We start from the raw sequence: 16,622 nt of genomic DNA, 5'->3' as shown, positions 1-16,622 counted from the left end.
TTTAGAAGAAATATAAATGTACTTACGAGGATTTGTTTCTGAAGTTGTGTTGATCCCATTTAGAAATTGGGTCTCTTTAGTTATATCTCTACATTTCCAGTCTTTTCATTTTGTCTGAAATTCCTCATTTCTTTTCGCCAGTCCATAAACACACTGATTTCTTTTAACCCAACTCGTCCCTCTTACTGCTCGTCTGCGGTCGGGCTTGAAAAATCTCCCGTATCTTTCTCTGTTGATAATTCTGGTGATGTGATCAATTGATGTTGATCAATATGACTTTGCTGGACGTCTCTAGGTTCATGTAGTCTCCTTTTACACTGATGTTTCTCTGTATGTCTCCTTTTTACTTTCTCACACTTTTTCTTAGATACACAATTCATGTAGCTCTGCGTCTATCTCCAGCTTATTCTACAACTTTATGACCTATACAGTAACTGTCAGGAAGAAAGTTTTATAGACCCTCATTTCTGCTTCTTTTAAATCCCTATCACCTCCTATTGTATTACTTACGTAGTAGCCTACATATTCTTTGCGTTTTGAATTTTGTGACTAATTTCTGAGTTCAGTTTTCAATCATCATCACCTTTAGAGCTTGAACAGCTTAATCTGTTCGAGGATCTTCTTCTTCCATTACCGGATCTCATTTAGTGAAATGCATGATTACATTTGCTGACGTTAATTTATGTCATGGAATGCCCATACTCATTCGGAAATAGTATTCTGTAAGTAATATTTACTATTGCTAAAAAAACTAACATCATCAGCGTATTTTCGTTTCGAACGAAGAATAAGTACCCTTCGATATACAATCATCAGATTAACTAGAATTTGGAAAAGTTAGACAATATCCCATAACAATAAATTAAACTTAATAAGAAAATTTATATTTCTCATAGGCACTAATGGCTCAGAAAGCTGGGCCGTGAACAACACATCATAGACAAAGAAAGTTACTTTTGATATATGGGTATATGGATGATTACTAATAATGCCACGGGCGCAGTACCGAAGTAAGGTAACAATTTGAAAACTATTATACATCAAAAAACATCTGTCGAAGGAAATCTTGCAATAATTTGCAGAAGAAGTGGTGACCATGAAAGATTAGTCATGCAAGGCATCATCAATGGTAAACGTTCAGAAAAAAGGTGTCCAAATCGTTGAGTGAACGAAGTAGAAGAGCTCAGTGGGTAAGAAATGCAAGAAGCAATCCACATAGCGCAGAACTGAATAATCTTCCATCTGTCTTATTTTGTTATTTCCAAATATACTTTCTTGTTCTACATCGGCAATGATCTTTTCGTATAATGCGACTGAAAAAGATGATACTAGTGACTGTATTCACACTGGTCTTATTTTTTAATTTCCAACTATACTTTCTCGTCCTACCTTGGCAATGATTTATGATTTGATCCATGAAGTATAGGATGAGGAGGGGACTGATTCTAGCACTTTGGTTAACACACTTTTCCATTTTAAATTAGTTGAAAGTTAGACCATTAAACCTGACAGCCCCTATGCCTACGTTGCCTAGGCTTAGTATTATATTCCCCAGTTTAGGACTTATGTGCTACAGAAGCCTTGTCAAGGGTCATACATTTCCTCAGGTAGGTACTATACTGAAGACTGATTTCAGATCTATAAAAGTGCCGAAAGATCCTTCTTACTGTATTTTCTATCACAGTCCTCAGCAAGATGATTAAATCTGTGTTTAACGATAAGACCTAAAGCCATCCTTTTTTTTCAATTGCTATCTTGATCTCCTATCTATGATACGCGAGTAGATCCTCTAGATATCGAGCAGTTGGGTTGGATTATAATATTTTCTTCCCAGGTTCCCTTTACTATTTCTTCGTTCTATTCTATCATAAATAATTATACGATACACTTCCCTGCTGTCCTGCTTTCAGTGTGGAATTAATTTTACACGCGTTATCCTAAGTGAACACTCAGCCGATTCGTTGAGAGAGTTATCATAAGGTTTTATTTCATACTGTATAAATAAACTAAAAGGAGTACGTAACTAAAAGTTAGACGTTGTTGATGTAGGTGAGATGTGACAGGTCTTATAGGCTAGTTTGACCATGAGAGTTTGGCTACGCGAATAAAGTGGTTCTTCAGGACTTTACGGAGAAGTGCTTCAAGTGAAAGTGTACACGGTAGTTCACCATTTAGTAAATATACTAAGTGAATGAAAATATGAAATCTGCAATGAATTTAGTAAATTATCAATCAATCACTACTGATCTGTATTTAGGGCAGTCGCCCAGGTGGCAGATTCCCTATCTGTTGTCTTCCTAGCCTTTTCTTAAATGATTGCAAAGAAATTGGAAATAAATTGAACATCTCCTTTGGTAAGTTATTCCAATCCCTGACTCCCCTTCCTGTAAACGGTTATTTGCCCCAATTTGTCCTCTTGAATTCCAATTTTATCTTCATATTGTGATGTTTCCTACTTTTAAAGACACCACTCAAACTTATTCGTCTAGTGATGTCCTCCCACGCCATCTCTCCGCTGACAGCTCGGAACATACCACTTAGTCGATCAGCTCGCCTCCTATCTCCCAAGTCTTCCAAGCATAAACTCTGAAATATTTTTGTAACGCTACTCTTTTGTCGGAAATCACCTAGAACAAATCGAGCTGCTTTTCTTTGGATTTTTTCCAGTTCTTGAATCAAGTAATCCTTGTAAGGTTCCCATACACTGGAACCATACTCTAGTTGGTGTCTTACCAGAGACTTATATGCCCTCTCCTTTACATGCTTACTACAATCCCTAAATGCCCTCAAAACCATGAGCAGAGATCTGTACCCTTTATTTACAATCATATTTATGTGATTACCACAATGAAGATCTTTCTTTATATTAACACCAAGATACTTACAGCGACCCCCATAAGGAACTTTCACCCCATCAACGCAGTAATTAAAACTGAGAGGACTTTTCCTATTTGTGAAACTCACAACCTGACTTTCTACCCCATTTATCGCTATACCATTGCCTACTGTCCATCTACCAACGTTATTGAGGTCATTTTGCATTTGCTCACAATCTTGTAACTTATTCATTACTCTGTACAGAATAACATCATCTGCAAAAAGCCCTATCTCTGATTCAACTTCTTTACACATATCATTGATATATATAAGAAAACATAAAGGTCCAATAATACTGCCCTGAGCAATCCCCCTCTTAATTATGACAGGAACAGATAAAGCTTTGCCTACTCTAATTCTCTGAGTTATATTTTCTAGAAACGTAGTCACCCTTGCAGTCACTGTTTTGTCAACTCCAATTGCGCTTGTTTTTACCAGTTGTCTCCCATTATAGTGATATCCACAATGAACACATGTTGAGAAGGCCAGCACCATTTTGAAATTAAACTCAGAGAGAGTTCCATATGCAGAGCAGAGAGATAGCATTGGATCTTTAGTTTGTTAAAAGTCTGAGTGAAATGAGCTCAAAGTGCAGGAGTGATTCATGATATTAGCATTAAAGAGCCAGTGAAAGTGATACACTCTGTGTTTTAGCATTTCGCAAACCTTATGAGTGATATTCTATACAATTATGAGCCCTAATTGGAAATATCGTTAAAACAAAGATCACAGCTTAGAAGCAAGACTCCAGTGCCATTTTGAAGCCAAAGACAATCTGTGGAAGAGCAGGCATGCCATCGACGAAGGACAACGAAACAAAAGAGAGTGAAGACCAGTGCAGCATTTGTATTGAGCAAGGCAACAACAATCATAATGTAATCGAATGCAAAATTGCGGCAGATAGTAGAATTTTCAGTGCAATGGCCTATTTCTTGAGGAGAGTTCGAAATAGCTAAAACAAGTGGAAGCTAACCTGACAGTGCAAAGACAGCAAGTCAAAGATGATTCTAGCCAGGACTGTCCAGTAGAAAGTGCAAAGCGTGCTACCTCTACAGATAGAATCAGTACTGGAGGTTATGAAAGACAATCCGTACAACAAAATAATGGAAAATATATCAAACAAATAGGAAAAAAATTACCGTATATCCCGATTCGCGGTAACTAAGGTCAAAGCTCCAAATAGAGCCCGAGATAGCCATCCCCACAAAGATAATGTAACCAAGAACAACACTGAAGGAAACCCGGAATCGCACATCACATCAGGATGGGAAAGATAGTCAAAAGAAATGGCCAGCTGTGGAATATAGATCTTCAATGAATAGGGGGTGGGGTGAAAGGAAGGCAAAGTTTGATTGCATATTCGTAAATCATTGTAAGTGTTAAATACTCGTATGCAATTAGTATCTGGAGAAATCTTCCCTCGTTGTAATGGAATTGTAACAGCCTCTTTCACCCGAATTAAGGACCAATGAGCAGTACAAAGGACACGACAAGCGGGGCCTGAATAGATAGCTCATCTAACTCTCATTGTACAGGGATTTTGTCAAACACTGGACCCGACATATTCATGGTTAAACAAGGAACCATGAGCGACATTGTAATACGTCAATGAAACATAAATAACACAATGTGGTTTTCTCTCACAACATTTAGTTAATTGCTCCATACAAACCTCTTCTCCTTCAATGAAGTTATAGCCGTAATACAAATGTGCTCGTCGTCTTACTTTGTTCGAAAATTCATTATACTTTTCGCTGGTGGGCTGCAGCAGTGATACACGAAGGAGGGCTTCATACGCTTGCCTAGCTACATCATCATGGCTGTCCTCCATTTTCCAATCATGATCACCCCAATATGGGCCCTAAAGCAATAGAAAGGGTATTTTTGTTACAAATATAATATTATTACCTCAAACTCAAAGTTATACTCGTACCTACTTCACTATTCTTATATTCTTTCAGTTTTCCATTGTTGAACATGGATATTTTCATTACTTTTCCTCCCATTACAGCAATGTGTGGCTTTAATAATAGTATCTACGATACATTCAATCGTCTTACATTTTGCTTAACGTCATAGCATAAGGAGAAGTACGTTGTGTGCTAATATTGATGTCAATGAGCACTAGAGGGATTGTTAAGTGATCTCTGGCTCTTAATTTGCATTACCAGTCGAAAGTTTTCGATCAACTAAAATAATTATGAAATTATGCATAAATAAATAGGGACGGGCTAATATTGCACAGACTGACATCCAACGAACTCGTAAAGATAAATAAAAGAAAAATGTATCCTTATCTTGTACGAAGGTTGTAACTTAAATAGTGGCAACTATTTACAACAGATACAAAAGAGTTACATGTTAGCAACCTTTACTGCCCTTCAATGTAGTCACCAGCGTTGTGTATAACCCGTTGCCAGCGATGTGGAATTCGTAGTATACCATTAGCAGAGCCTGTTCTGTTGATGGTGCGAATGGAGCGGTCTACTGCCTGTCGAATCTCTGCAACAGTTCTGAGTTCACGGATCGTCTGGTTTCGATCACTGTCCAGTAACGCGGCAAGAGCATGCACTTCTTCTCTGACGCTGGTAAGACGACCTGCCCGATGAATGTCCGCTACAGTTGCCGACCATCGTTGAAGGCTTTTACCTAACGTGCCACTGTTCTGCAAAGCTGCCTCTGTGGATCAGTGGTAGAGTGTCGGCCTCCGGATCCCAAGATAGCGGGTTCAAACCCGGCAGAGGTAGTCGGATTTTTGAAGGGCGGAAAACAGTCCATTCGACACTCCATGTCGTACGATGTCGGCATGTAAAAGATCTCTGGTGGCACATTTGGTGCTCACCCGACAAAATTCATTAAAAATCTCAGCCACAGACGCCCAAGAAAGTTTCAGTTTAGTTGGTCTGCCATCTAGTGGGCCTAGAGTAAAACGGAACGTCGAAATTGACGAGCAGACAGTCAGATGGCGTCAAATTGAAATGCCTACACACGGTAGCTGAGGCCATACGATTATTATTATTACTGTTCTGTAAGACAATGCAGATTCCCCGCAAGCCTCTTGAAGACCTTGATGACACTGTCGTGCTGTACGACATCTGGCACATTCAATCTTGATAAAACTCCGTTTTTCCTGTTTGGAAAACATAGTGACAACGTTACGTTAGACCGCTAGCTCACACGTGACTGTGTTTCTCTCGCTTGTGCGCACGCAGGTGATGTGGGAATGGCGAGTCAATTTGCTCTGAGGTAAGGTAGGTATGTAACCACCGTGCGCTTTTAGCGACAATATTAGATTCCGTTGCATAGCGTCTCCACAGCAGTGTTGCCACTATTTAAGTTCCAACCCCCGTATTTGAGTTTCCACTAAAAGTAGACTACATGTTCTCCGTTAGATAAAAACAGCACTGGAACAGATGAATCTGGAACAGTGTTTAAATCTGCCTCAATCTTTCAATCACAGTTATAAATGCAAGGAGCGTTTGTTTAAATTATACATCGTATATGCCATGACTTTTTGTTTCAGTTTTGTGATGGTTAATTTTCATGCAGCCTGAGTACAACAGGTCGGTGTGACGCGAACCAAATAGGGCTATTATTGTGGTCCTGCACAAGGAGGGCTATTCGACGAGAAAAAATATCTTCAAAAGTTAGAGTGGTTCAGTCTAATATTGTGTATACACTTCAACGGTTTAAATAAACCAGGACTAATACGAGTGCACCTCGCTCTGAAAGGTCTGAAGTTGCATACTAAAGGTAAAGCAAATTCTCCGTCGTCTACAGGAAACCGAAGAGAACCGTACTGCACCAGACCTTAGTCAAGAACTACAGGTACATACGTGCGGCTCCGATTTATATTTAACTGTACAGCATGGGCTTCATGATGAAGGATTTTAAATTGACGAATAGCTGTAAAGAAACCACTTTCAGTTATGCAGAATAAAACAGACTCCATTGGGCACAAAAGCATAACAGCTTGGGCTCTGAACTATGACCCACGGTTCTATACACAGATGCATCAAAATTTAAGGGGTTCAGGGAGCATCCGAGGGTTCATATTTTTCGATGTCGTGGAAAGCGAATGGATAGTCAAGGTGTAGTTCACACAGATATGCATGGATGGTTTAGGAATATTTCTGGAGCTGATAAATTTGGTAACCTTGTAAAGGCAAATTGACTGCTAACAAAGAAACTTTATCATTCAGTAGGCTACTTCACAGACACGCCGTTCGTTCTGGGAAGAAATTTGTTGGTCTTCGATTTGTCCTACAACAGGACAATTACCCTAAACATAGTTCCCTATGTATAGAAATTATGTAAATAACAAAGAAACACAAGAGGAGTTGTAAAATATGCCCTAGCGAGCTTAAGCACATCGAATTCTATGAGATAGTTCAACTGAGAGGTCATAAAATAGAGAAACTAGTGAGTACAAAGTGTCGAAACAAGAAATAGATATCAGAACTCACTATTCCGAATTCCGAGAGTTCATTCGACTGGAGGAAGCAAAAATCTAAACAAAGTTACGTTTTATTCACTGTTTTCCAAATAGTAATGCTCATAGTATTTAGCATACTATATGCCATTATTTCTATAGCCTCCAAGACAATTTATTTTATGTTTAACCTTGTATACTAAGATGATCGAAAACTCTGGACTGACAGTATACCTTCTATGTCATTTGAAGTACCTAAACTATAGATAATCGAACAATCTTCTATTTTCATTTCACAAATTAAGTAATGATACTAAATACGAAATTCAAAGATAGTTATTCGTCAGGTCACGTAAGTATATATACGTATTCATTTAATTAATTTAACCTTGTGCAAGAAATTAATTTGATTGAACTTTTTGCCAGTACTAGGCGATTCACATTTTAAAAGTAGAAATAAGTCAAGTTGTTTCAGTTCCACTTCCTTAAAATTATTTGCGTAAAATAAATTACATATTTCTAAAAGACAACTAAATCCAATACGCATGCAACTACTGTAGCATTTTTAGAATATAAGTAATATTTGGTACATACCGGGAATATTTCAACATCCAGGAACACCCAATCTCCTTTTGTCATACCTAAGGAATGGGCAGCTAGCATGAACTTCCTCACCAAAGTGCCACGGACACTCAAAATTACAACTGTAACATGAGAACAATATATTGGTTCCTCTCTCAGTGTACAGATATAACTCTCATCACGTCACCTTTACCATCACACAGGTATTTTTCAGAGTCTTAAAACATTTTTGTAATCGTAGAGATATACAAAGAAATATAATTGCTAAACTTTTTTAGGATAAATTTTTATTTCATTACTCCATCGAAATGATTGGAAGAAAAATGTATTAAACTGAGTCTCAGAACGCCTAAACTGATTAAATATTAGGAATATACGAGCAATATTATTATATATTACCGTTTTACAAAAAACTTGACAAATGACCGAAGGACTTTTTTGAATTGTAAACCGAGCTCTAAAATTAACAGTGGCATATAGCTCTTTAACATTAAATACAGTAGTTCACCAGTGGAAGTGACCTACACTCGGGTATGCTGTTCTCGACGGTATTTCGTCATATTGTGGAGAGTACTTTGTACGAAGGTCGCTAGGTCAGTATGGATTACGCAACACTCCCGATTTCCTACTCCAAGTATGAAACAAAAATATTCACTACAATGCATCTTCTTCTAGCTACACTCCCCCTCAAACAAAAAGGTGAACAAATTGCGCTCATGTCTCTTAATTCAGTTTAAAGCAAGGAGTTACAAAATAAGAGGGATTCCTGCCTGTGATAAGAAAGTACACGAGCTTTCCTTCTCAAAAATATATATTGCTTTTCTATCCATCTGCAATATGAAATTGCTAACAACACATTAATTTTCCCTATAAATTCTGTCTCGTGAATCATTTTTACTAAACTCGCATTACCATATGTTAGTTCCTTAATTTCTACCCTAATATGTTATTTCCTGGAAGATACAGGAGCATCGCATGCATCTGTCTCCATTTTTGTGAAAATATCTAAATCCTTGATCCAGTAATGTAAAGTTATATACCTCCAACAGTTGCGCGCTCATATACCTCAAAGTATACTATGAAGCATCACTACTCCTATGTTGATACTGAATTTGTACTGTACGATTGAAATCGCATTCTTCCCACGACTATTCAAGGGGTACGTACCGCTACTTCAGTCTCCTCGTAGCATGATCCTTATTTGACTGCCTTAGCTTGGCCATTTGTTAGGACAAAGATAATGAAACCATCAGTTAATTACGGGCATGTATAATGTGTTTCAAACTTCTGACCGAAATTCACTACTACCATTACTTGAACATAACTGAAAATGACAATTATCCCTACATTACCAAAACACCAATGTGTTTTACTGTCCCACCATTTAGAAAAGTGATAATAGTGCTACGAAATACATACGAATTTCAAGATTGAAAAATAAAGTCAACTAATTCCTGTTAAGAAATGTCCTTTCACAGAGAAACTATTCGCATAAGCTATTTATAATACACCGTTTTCGTATGAATATCAAATACATCATTTCTGCTTCCACAGAGCTACAAATAACACGGTAAAGGAGAAGGCATGATTCATTCACTACATTGAACATATTCGGACCCATATCGAAAGATCTTACTGTATAATGCACTAAGTATCAAGTTTCCAGCAGTAATCACATCATATTTCAGTGAAGGGTACTTGGGAATGTTTGACAGGTTTTGGAATATATACCTTAGTATTCCATATATATATGTGTGTGTATAAAAAAATAAACAATGATCACACAGAAACGTTGTTCCTATTCACTCTTTAAACCTTTAAATATTTTCAAAATATTCTTAACACAGCAAACTTTGATAAGGTACGAGACAAAACAGCAGCTCAATTACGGGTCAATATACTCATATAACTGTTTCATGGCTGTAAGTCACATTTCCTTGTTTGGAAAGAACGCCAAACCAAATATAAGGAACAGACGTCAAAAGCAAGTATTTCATACTGCCAATAGCATTAGGAAGTAAGTCTTACTAAAGAACGGCTTAAATTTATAACAAAATAACCCTCAATTTCACTAAAAGTGAAGGAAAACAGTTTTTCTATGAATGTACTATTTCTGTTAATCCAGATTTATGGAGGTAATAACATAAACTTCAGTGTTGATAATACTTTAGGAAATAAGAACATGTTTCACTTACCTCTGGCGTACATACTTGCATCTTGAAGATAATGTTCCAGTGGTCCCTCGTCATTCCCGTCCAGTTCTTTCACAAAACGAATCAGATCTGCTCTCCGTAACCCATGCTCCAAATTCTTCCCTGAATCATAAAAGCAATTGTTCCAGTAGTAAACAGTTATCAGTGTTGGAAATTTAACAAAATATATTTACATACTTCACTAGCTTCAAAATTACCACTTGCATGTTCATCAAAATCGCGTACAATTTGAATTCCTTATCAAACAAAGCCAATTGCTTAAGGTCAATAGGTTTCTGAGAATAGAAAATTCAAAGAAATTATCATACATAAGGACTTACAAATGAAAGGTAACACGTTCGCTGCAAGAGAGTATCTTTGGTGATTCAATAGTAAGGAAGATTTGCAAACAATTCTGAAAGCAAGTTATCATTCTCACTCTAAAATATTGAATATACATAACCTGAGCAGTAGTGTTCGTTGATTGGAAACTACTTTGCCTCAAACTTCGGATAATAAGTTAGCAATTGAAAAGCAAACTGGTAACAGACAACGATAAGTAATTGGTAACTGATAAACGCAGAATAAAAATGACATCTCAAAGCCATGAAAGTTCATAAATGTATTTATTTACCGCACACAACAGTGCTATTTCGATTAAGTGTGTGGCACTCTTATAACACAGACATATTAATAAACATATATTGCTACTAATATTCTGCTCATGGCTACATTTTATCGTATAATATACATAGTGGCCTACAATGGAGACATTAATTTTAGTTGAATTCAAAAGACAGTGATAAACAAAAAGACAACATGAAAACGTGAACAAATGTAAGTTAATTATAAGTATTTAAGGAAATTCGTTATGATACGTAAATGTAATACTACGAGTGCGGACCGCTATCACAGCATTTTTTCAAACAGGAAACACTCAACACATGTACTGTATAACTCTCAAACCTAGGCTGCAAATTCCTTTGGAAATAAATTTGCAGATACAGGACGTCATGCCCGACAACAAATTTATCGTCATGAGAGAACTTTTTGGTATTTTCTGCCTAGTACTTAATCCTCCTATTAAATGATAGCATGAAATAAGTAATGTATATGTAGAATGCTAACATATCCTCCTTACTCAAATAAGTTATCGACTTAAAAGTTAGGCTTATTTTTACAAGACTGAATTTCACAAACACCTCTATCAACAGTACGTAATGTCTCATATCAATGAAGTCCTAAATAAGCATGTAATTGTGACTGAATATCACTCTAGACCAACTACATACATACATACATACATACATACATACATACATACATACATACATACATACATACATACATACATACATACATACATACATACATACATACATACATACATACATACATACATACATTGCCGGGCTGAGTGGCTCAGACGGTTAAGGCGCTGGCCTTCTAAACCCAACTTGGCAGGTTCGATCCTGGCTCAGTCCGGTGGTATTTGAAGGTGCTCAAATACGACAGCCTCGTGTCGGTTGACTTACTGGCAAGTAAAAGAACTCTTGCGGGACTAAATTCCGCCACCTCGGCGTCTCCGAAGACCGTAAAAGTAGTTAGTGGGACGTAAAGCAAATAACATTATTATTATTATTATTATTATTATTAGTATTATTATTATTATTATTATTATTGTTATTATCATCCATACATACATACATACATACTGAAGCGTATCACATGTTCACGGTCCAGTATATCAACATATTATTAATCAGCATAGTTATTTATTCATCATTTCAACCGCCTGGATATTTCAAATATAGCGCTAAGCGGAACCTGAACTCCGTGATGTAGAAGGAGTCGTCCACGCAGAGCTAATATATTGACCGTGTGAGTACTTGAGAAGACCCCGGTATATCAACGAACGTGGAGTTCAAAGTATTCCAAACCAACTGACTAGAGAGAGAAACCAGGGAATGAGCGCGAGAGAGCACTTTGAAATTTGTCACGTGGAGCATAGAGTGCCAACTCCACGTAGAGAAACACGAGTGATCCAGGCTTGTCATAGCTATTTATTCCAAAAAGCTAATTGTAACCTATATCGGGCTATATTATGTGTACATATGATTTATGGTAACGATGTTTTGTCACTACGGTATTATCCAAGAAGAGCTGATATTTTGCGGTTCGACTTCAAACAGCCGTTGCAGACGAACTGTCACTTCACAGAGGCGACCTGTACAGAGTCTGGTGCTTCCCCGAGGGTAACGGCCGCGGCCACAACTTATACATATACGAGAGCCGGTCATTCTCTTAGTCTCGTCCGCGCAGTCGCGCCGTAATTATTTTCTTATTCGGACAGTGTATTATTCTAAGTGTGCCGTACGTTCCGATGCTAGACTTCGAGGCCGCGTGCCCTTCGTGTATCAAATTGAAATGAGTATTTGAACTTAAACTACGAACATGTAACTTGTAATACGAGTATTGACTCTGAATAATAATCTCAGTATCAAACTAAGGATAGCTCATCCGAGCAGTGATTGCTAGTTCGAGCTGTATTGAAAATATCGAGTACGCAGAAATTTTAGTGTGGTTCCCGCTAAGTTTAATGCCTTTATAAACTTGTGTTGTTCGTATCATCGTTGTTTAAATCTGGCTATGGGCTGGACATTGTTATTTTTCTCATTTATCAGATCAAATGCGTATTTGTATACTGTAGGTTTGGAGAAAAATAATAAATATCTATCTATCTATCTACTTTATAAACTTGTCCGTGACCGGTTATCTAATCCAAGTGGGCACTACTTTTGACGAACTAATTCGGAAGTAGGAGATTTAGCAAATTGATCTCGCCCAGGTTATAGCACCGTGCGATATTCGTACAAGGCAAATATAAAGAGGAGTATTGGTGTTTGCAGCCACCATTTCCAGAACAAAACTAAGCTCAAGAAAGAATACGATGACTAAGCAGAAGCCAGTCCAGAGGATCGAAGCCTAGTGTTCCAGTCTTGACGTCCACGGTGTCATGAGGGCCTAAGCCAACCATGGTCCCGACTGGGAGCCGGAAGCGATGATGGTGGATATCAGATGAGTTGATCTACACTTCTAAGTATGATACATAATTTAAGCTCGAATTGTGTCCTGTTTCAATTAAATGTTAATATTGCAAATATTCATTTTCCTTTCAGTAATTTATATACCTTATGCATATTATGTTCAATTTAAATTCATTTACACCTGGGGCTGACCATTTGCGAGTGCATTTAATAGCTTTGATCAGAATGGTTTGAGGGAATAGTAGTTTAATAGTTATGCGTTGTTTTATTGTATTTATGTGACACTTTTTCCTGTAGTGCAAGTCTACTGATGTTATGATCATTTACATAATCGGAGGTAACAGAACCTCATATGTTGTGCGAGGATAATGGCTGGATTACTGTGTAGTTAAGGCTAGGATGAGCATGCTGCATGAATTACAGCTTGGAGCCAAGCCAGCGGGTCCTTATTATTTACCACCGTCGTAATGAGATAAGTTATGTAAGAGTAATTAAGTGACAGATCAAACAGTGGCCGAGGTTAAGAAGTGAATGCATTGAGGATATATTTAAAAAGCCGGGATTCGCCTGAAGTCCTTAGTATCGCCACTGAATGAGATATGTTTGAGTTGCGAGACAACCATTTGAGAGGCTGGTAGTAGCCCGAGTTACGAACCTGCGTACTGTGAGATGAAAAGCCTGTAGTGAAATGTTCGTGTTAGCCACTAGAGCTAACATCTTTATAAGTGATATAGAGGAGCCGTGAGATGGCTTAATTATGCCGCAAGTGATATAGATAGCGAGGAAGGCTTTTTATGTATTTGCTTCCCAGCGTGCTAGCAGCTGAAGCTGGTATATTTTGTCAGCCAAGAAGGCTGGTTTTTGTGCGAACTGCAGGTTGGAAAGTTGTCTGTGGGTGGTGCGGTGCGAAGCGTAGTCCCGTTACATTGTACCTTGAGTGAGGGGAGGTCTGTGAACTCTTAAACTTTTCACTTTCGTTGGCTCATTTATTTCGCTCGCCCACCTGTTGGTCTTTGCCTTGAGGTTCCCAAATCTCGCCACGTGGGCGTGACCCATATATTGACATCCCAGGAGTGCAGCGGAATGTCATACCATATGAATTCAAGAGTGTATTTACCTGTGTATTTCAGGGTTGAGTGAATTTATTTTTGTTTTTGTCATATCATGTTTGTGTGTACAACGTTGATTTAAGTTGTGTGACAGCACGGCTTGTATTATTGTTCGGAGGTTTTTCCCTCTTCATTTGCATTCGGGCCGCTTCCGAGATTGTAGAATCAGTGTTTTTTGGGGTTAGGGATGTCAGTCCCGAGATTGCGTGTATTTTATGTGTTTGCCGACATGTTAGGAATATTTGTATGTAAATAGTTGGGCGTGACAATGCGAGTCTTATTATTGTGTATCATCATTTCAGTGTTTACATTTTCTCAAGGCTTTAAGCCATACCGTAGATAAATTCATCTGATTAAACTCCGCGCAAACACGCGATCCACCCGATAATTCACCACTTACGACACTTTATTTTGGGTCCTTAACCCATATTCCGGCTCACATTTCGTGACGTCGATTGATGTTCATTGTAAATACCTGTAAACCTGTGTATATTATATTGGCGTATTTTCTCTCATGCTAAGTAGCTTATTAAAATTTTGTTCAATCATCTAAATATACGACTTCTCATATAATTAAGATATGTAGACTTATACCTGTCCTATTTTGTTTAAGTAAATTTTAGTTAGATTTTGCACCCACTATTCTACCGGGCGATGCACGCAGCCTCTCCGCTGAGCTAGGCCAAGGCATAAACGACAGGGTAAGGTACAATACATACATACATACATACATACATACATACATACATACATACATACATACATACATACATACATACATACATACATACGTACATACATACATACATAGGTACTGAGATATTGGTGACGATTAAGGAGAGGGGAAGGTGGTTTACTGTTGAAAGAAGCTTTCCAATATCAGATTGCAAGTAGGTATAGTGAATCCTGGGCTAATCAATTAAAAAGGATTATGGAAGGTCTGGGATTATGGTGCTTGTGGGATGAACACTGGAGAACACTGGAAGATTGTTATAAGGAGGGTTAAGGATATACAACTGCAAACTTGGAGGGAGAAATGTACGAAAAGAGAGACACTAGACATACTGAATAGGATTAGTTAGTAGGGTAAGAAATAGTAATGTAAACAAATCGGCGATTCCCACCTCAGCCATCCTCGAAGTGGTTTTCCGTGGTTTCCCACTTCTCCTCCAGGCAAATGCAGGGATGGTACCTAACTTAAGGCCACGGGCGCTTCCTTCCCTCTTCCTTGTCTATCCCTTCCAATCTTCACATCCCCGCAAGATCCCTGTTCGGCATAGCAGGTGAGGCCACCTGGGTGAGGTACTGGTCATCCTCCCCTTTTGTATCACCGGACCCAGAGTCTGAAGCTCCAGGACACTGCCCTTGAGGCGGTAGGGGTGGGAACCTTTGCTGAGTCCGAGGGAAAACCCGACCCTGGAGGGTAAACAGATAAAGAAGATGAAGAAGAAGAAGTAAAGATAAATTAATCGACTTTACCTATACTATAACGTTACATACTGAGCTGTGGGACATATCATTTGACAAGTACCGAGACCGAAATTTAAAAATGACGAATGGTCTGAAACCGCAAGTAAGTTTAGTGTTTCGATAGATGGTGCGCTTTCGAAACGTAAAGGTTTAAGGTCATGTGGTAGACGTGAAAAAATGAAGTTGTCGGCCAAGAAGAAAAGTGGCAGTGGAGGTTGTGAACAAGAGAGTTCCTGGTTTCTCTACAAACATCTGGCATTTGGACTTTATAACCATGCAGTAAAGTTTTCAAACAGTTAATTGTCAAGTCTTATTTCACGACATAAATTCGTATCCAATGTCTTTTATCTAAATACGAACATATCAACAAAAATCGTTCCTTGGTACTGTACTAAGACATTATCTGAAAACCTCTAATGTATAAAAAGTCATCGAAAAATTTAGTTTCATTTACCACAAGAACTCTTTGTAAACCACGTTTGTGGTATTGCCTTTTGCGGCTAAGGTGACCATGCGAAACAGAACTGTACATGTGACAAAGAGTCATCTTTCAAGTCAAAAAACGAAGTAGTATACTTTTAAAGGCGATTCCAAAACGTATTTCAACGTTTGTAACATCTTTAGTTTTTAAGATTTAAGTAGCCCTATAAAAAGAATTCAGCTCCTTTATCAGTCCTTCCCCTACTCCCAAACCCACCCCACCTAAGTGGATTTTAAGAAAACAGAAAATACACGTTCCTTTATATTTAAAGAAGATTCCAAATACCAATTTTCACGTCTGTAATATCTTCAGGTTTTGGGATATAAGTATCCTCATAAAAATAATTGAACTGTTTTTCACTTCTTTTCACCCCCGTTAGGTGACTTTTCCGAAAGCAAAAAATACATGTTCCTGTATTTTAAAGGACTCTCC

The 16,622-nt window shown here is 38.0% G+C and overlaps 1 protein-coding gene across 1 annotated transcript in view; it reads right to left on the bottom strand.

Moving 5' to 3' along the window:
* LOC136863567 (atrial natriuretic peptide receptor 1) overlaps positions 1 to 16,622 on the bottom strand; it is a 614,185-nt gene that overhangs the window by 258,454 nt on the left and 339,109 nt on the right. Inside the window, exons 5-7 of the mRNA XM_067139947.2 lie at positions 10,087 to 10,206; positions 7,904 to 8,013; positions 4,550 to 4,738 (exon numbers count right to left, since the gene is read on the bottom strand). Of these exons, the coding sequence (XP_066996048.1) occupies positions 4,550 to 4,738; positions 7,904 to 8,013; positions 10,087 to 10,206 (419 nt within the window). The remainder of the gene's footprint in view (positions 1 to 4,549; positions 4,739 to 7,903; positions 8,014 to 10,086; positions 10,207 to 16,622) is intronic.

This window comes from Anabrus simplex, chromosome 2, assembly GCF_040414725.1.
Source record: "Anabrus simplex isolate iqAnaSimp1 chromosome 2, ASM4041472v1, whole genome shotgun sequence".
NCBI classification, from domain to species: Eukaryota; Metazoa; Arthropoda; class Insecta; order Orthoptera; family Tettigoniidae; genus Anabrus; species Anabrus simplex.
The sequence above is the reverse complement of the archived record's forward strand: the minus strand, read 5'-3'. Positions and strand labels throughout refer to the sequence as shown.